The 5,077-nt window shown below is 40.1% G+C and overlaps 1 protein-coding gene across 1 annotated transcript; it reads left to right on the forward strand.

Moving 5' to 3' along the window:
• Positions 1-2,327: 2,327 nt before the first annotated feature.
• On the forward strand, positions 2,328-2,741 carry LOC102840130 (40S ribosomal protein S24-like). Its single transcript, XM_006832284.1, has one exon. The coding sequence runs from the start codon at positions 2,328-2,330 to the stop codon at positions 2,739-2,741; it is 414 nt and encodes a 137-aa protein (XP_006832347.1).
• Positions 2,742-5,077: the final 2,336 nt, after the last annotated feature.

The raw sequence follows: 5,077 nt of genomic DNA on the forward strand, positions 1-5,077 counted from the left end.
AGTAGAGGGTTGGTTGTCTTGATCTGGAAATCAGAGATTCAAACAACCACAAAATGGGACATGCTGTTCTGGGCTTGAAGATGGAGGGAACCACTTGGTAAAGAATATGGGGGACTTCTAATTGCTGAGAGGGCTCCTAGCTGACAGACTTCAGTTCTATAGTTATAAGAAATTAATTCAGCAACAACCAAACAACCAGTGAGCTTGGAAAGGGACTTGAAGCCCTATGTGAGAACACAGACCTGGTTGGCACCTTGATTCCAGTCCAGTGAGACGCTGAAAACAGAATCTAGTTATAACATACCCAGATTTCTAACCTAAAGAAATTGTAATATAACAACTCTTAATAGTCATAATCCACTACATTTGTGATTTATTACAGTTGTGGAGTCCTGGTGTGGTGCTGTAGGATAAGCACTGAACTGCTAACCACAAGGTTTGTGGTTCACACCCATTAGCCACTTCTTGGAAACCCTGTACAGTATTGCTATGAGTTGGAACCAATCGATGGCACTTAGTAACAACAACAGCAACATTACACACAACAGAAAGCTAATACAATGCAGGAGAAAATCTTTGGAAGAAAGAACTTAGGTAAAAACAACATTCTGAAATTTGGTTCTAGAACAAAGTCATAAACTCAGTTGTTCGAAGTAGCTCTTAGATGAGTGCAATGGGCTTGGATTTAAATTGAAGGAGGGCCCGTGAGACTCAATTTCAGCACCAATGCCTCTGAAAGGAGGCAGTCTATATGTGATCGTCATAAATTGTAACCAGGCACGAGTACAGGCCTGGCCTGGTACTGCCAGCTTTTTTGATGTTTTGCAAAAGAAATCAGAAATCCAGATTTTACACAAAATCACCTGAATTTTTCAATGTCGGTTAGAGGCTTAGTGTATTATCACCCTGGGACTTCCCCTCTCTCTTACCTTGGGTGTCTTCTACTGCAAATGTGATGCTTCAAACCCATCAGTTTCTCCCCAGCCGTTTCCCTTCTGCATTTACTTCCGGCTGCCAGCTCTGCATGTCCATTTGCTCAGAGCACAGTTAGATACAACTTTTACATACAGCCCTCACTCAGAGCAGGTGAGGTCCTAATGAAGATTGCCTTTTAAAATGATTGAAAATCTATGCAGCTCACATCTGGTTTGGGCTAGCCAAATGTATTAGTTTCCCATTGCTGCCATAACGAATAATCACAAGTTAGTGACCTAAAACAAAATTAATTTATTATTTTACAGTTCTGGAGGTCGGAAAACCGAAATTAGTCTTACTGGGCTACAGTCAAGGTGTTGGCAGGGTTATGTTTCCTCTGGAGTCTTTTTTCAGGTTTTAGAGACCACCTACATTCCTTGGCTCCTAGCTCTTTTATCTTCAAAGCTAGTAGCACAGCATCTTCAAACGTCTCTCTGACTCTGCTCTGTCTTCACAATTCCTTCTCTCACTCTAACTCTCCTGCTTCCGTATAAGGACCCAGAATAATCTCTCCATCTCAAAACCTCCACTCCTGGTGTGGCACTGTGGGATAAGCATTGGACTACAAGGTCATTTTGAGTAACAAGGTTAGCGGTTCAAACCCACCAACCACTCCTAGGAAGTCCTATACTGGATCACTATGAGTCAGAACAGACTTGATGGCACTTCACACCAACAACAGCAGTCTCTTTGGCAATGTAAGGGAGCAGTCACAGGTTCTGAAGAGTACCTAAACATCTTTGGGGGATCATTATCCTTACAAAACAAAGGTTTGGATTATACAATAACTCTAAGAGTTTTCATTCATTTGCTTGGAATCCATTTTGAGATGTTGACAAGTCCAGCTTAATTTTAAATTTATAACCTAAAGAGTCTTTTTCATTTAGCATCATAGTCTCCTGTCATAGTTGCTTAGGTAACTTTAAAAGTTTCTAGCTTGTGATTGTTTTGCCAGAACTTCTACTTCTAGATTCAAAACGTCACCAGCTTAAAAGCTCTTGTCCTCCTCCTCATCCTATCTTTATAAACTGTCTTCCTGTGATTTTTTTTTTTTACAAAATTGTCGGGCAAAATTCATTAGGGAGACTCCTCACTCACTCCCTTATCTCAAAATTTGCTACACAGTCACAGTGGTCAAAAAAGCCTGGTACTGGTGCAATGAAAGATACAAAGATCAATGGAACAGAACTGAGAACCCAGAAGTAAATCCATCCACATAGAGGCAGCAAATCTTGGACAAAAGGGTCAAAACACATTAAATGGGAAAGAGATCGTCTCTTCAACAAATGATGCTAGCAAAACTGGATATCCACTTTTTTTCCTCCCTGGCTGCCTGAGTATCTGCCGCCATCATGAATGGCACAGTAACTATCCAGACAAGGAAGTTCATGACCATCCGACTACTTCAGCAGAAACAAATAGCCATTGATGTCCTTAACCTCAGGAAGGCAACAGTACCTAAGATAAAAATTAGGGGAAAACTTGCCAAAATGTATAAGATGACACCAGATGTCATCTTTGTGTTTGGATTCAGAACCCATTTTGGTGGTGGCAAGACTACTGGCTTTGGCATAATTTACGATTCCTTGGATTATGCAAAGAAAAATGAACCCAAACACAGACTTGCAAGACATGGCCTGTATGAGAAGAAGAAAACCTCAAGAAAACAGCGCCAAGAATGCAAAAAGCTGAATGAAGAAAGTCAGGGGGACTGCAGAGGCCAATGTTGGTGCTGGCAAAAAGAAGGAATAAATATTCTGCGATGACTGTGGATTTTTCACCAGAGGATAAATAAACCCTAAAATCTTTAAAAAACAACAACAAAAACAAAAAGACTGGATATCCATTTGAAGATGAATGAAACAAAACCCAGATCTCACAGCATATAAAAAAACAAATTTAACATGGATTAAAACCTAAATGTAAAACCAAGAACCATAAAGATCATCAGTGATCTTTATAGGGACAAACTTAGGGGTTCTGATACATGGCATACATACACTATACTATCACACATTACAAAAAACACACAAACATCAGAAGACAAAATAGATGACTGGGACCTCCTAAAAATTAGAAACTTATGTACATCAAGATGTTTCACCAAAAGAGTAAAAAGGGAGTGTGTGGACTGAGAAAAATAATTTTGCAGTGATGTATCAGACAAGGGACTAATATCTAAAATTTAGAGAAAACGACAGCTCTTCTACAACAAAAAACAAGCAACCAAATTTTAAAAAATTTACACAAGACATGAACAGACACTTCAGGCAGCCAGCAAACATATGAAAAAATGTTCACGCTCATTACCCATTAGAGAAATGCAAATCAAAACAACAATGAGATATCATCTTATACCAGCATTGGTATCACAGTTAAAAAAACACCACCAGAAAACAACAAACGGTGGGGAGGGTGTGGAGAGACTGTGACCCTCCTACATTGCTGGTGGGACTGTAAAATGGTTCAGCCATTCTGGAAACTGGTATGGCGTTTCCTTAGAAAGTTGAAAATTGAAATCCCTTATGATGCAGAAATCCCTCTACTTGGTATGTATCCACTAGATGTGAGTCACGGTAAGAACAGACATGTGCACACCGATGTTCATCACAACACTATTCATAATAGCAAACAAATCATGGCAGCCTAAGTGCCCATCAATGGAAAAATGGATAAACACACCTTGATACATACACACAGTGGAATACTATGCAATATTGAAGAATAATGATGAATCTGCAAAACACCTCACAAAACAGAGGACTTTATGCTGAGTGAAATTAGTCAATCACAAAAGGTCAAGTATTATATGAGACTATTATTGTAAAAGCTAAAGTATAGGTTTCCATACTAAAAGAAACATTCTCTGATTGTTACCTGAGGTGGGAGTGGGGGAAAGGGAGAGTAATTCACTGGCTAGAGGGTAGACACATGTTAGCTCAAGTGATGGGGTGGGCAATATACAAGAAGGGGGGGCAAGAGGGAGGGGGCAGAAGAATAATGAAGACAGGGGAAGACAGGTGGGGGTATGCATAGACTAAAGGGGATAGAGGTAAATAGTGATAGGTACACATTTTGGAGCAACAGTGTTCTGTGTGTAGATATATGGATTGAGAAGTGGGCTGAATGGGTAAGGGAGAAAGAGTGAGATATATATGTATATCCTCTTATATCCCACAAACTTATGAAAGCTTGAAAGAGGATATTTGTACATGAGTGTTTACCTTTCCTGTAAACACAGCTATTAATGTGGTAGAACATATCTCAGGCAAAATGTTGAAAATGTCTTAGATATTATGAAATATCTTAAGGTAATATGTTCCTGGGTCTGGGGTCTCAGGACCATAGACTCAGGGGACACCAGGGTCAGCATAACATAATCCAAAAGACAGTGTTCCACATCCTGCTTTGGTTAGCAGCATCTGGGATCTTAAAAGCTCATGAGTGGCCATCTAAGGTGCAGCTATTGGTCTTTCTATATACAGAAGAAAGAAAAGAGATGAGAATTGAAAATGCTGGGAATCAATTAGTACAAATGGCTAGTGGACCATGTGAACATGAGTCTCCATGACTCTGAGACTAGAAGAACTAGATGGTGCCGGCTACCACTACCAGCTGCCCTGAAAGGGATCACATTAGAGGGTCCTGGATGGCATGGGAAAAAATGTGGACCCAAACTCAAATTAGTTAATTATATATATATGTATGTATGGAGCTTAGTGGTTACAAATCGGGCTGTGAACTGCAAGGTCAGCAGTTCAAAACTACCAGCCATTCCACGGGAGAAAGATGAGGCTTTCTGCTCCCATAAAGATTTACAGCCTTGGAAACCCCATACAGGGTTGCTATGAGTTGGAACCGACTCCACGGCACATAACAACAACAATATATATATATAAAGACTGGGTTTACTGGTCAGAAAGAGACTGGCGGAATGGGAAAATATGGTCATTGATCACCCTTCAGATCTGGAAAGGCCCAATTTTCAGCCAAGCAATAGATAGGTTTATAGTGGGGGACAGCAACACTAACAAAGTATGTGTTGGTCAATCCCTCAAGATCAAAAGGACAACATTTTCCTAAGGACAAAGTTGGGATAGGA

The sequence above is a fragment of the Chrysochloris asiatica genome, unplaced genomic scaffold (genome assembly GCF_000296735.1).
Source record: "Chrysochloris asiatica unplaced genomic scaffold, ChrAsi1.0 scaffold00006, whole genome shotgun sequence".
NCBI classification, from domain to species: Eukaryota; Metazoa; Chordata; class Mammalia; order Afrosoricida; family Chrysochloridae; genus Chrysochloris; species Chrysochloris asiatica.

What these genes read in the sequence shown, in the direction of transcription:
- LOC102840130 (XM_006832284.1), top strand. Translation starts at nt 2,328, where the DNA reads ATGAATGGCACAGTAACTATCCAGACAAGGAAGTTCATGACCATCCGA.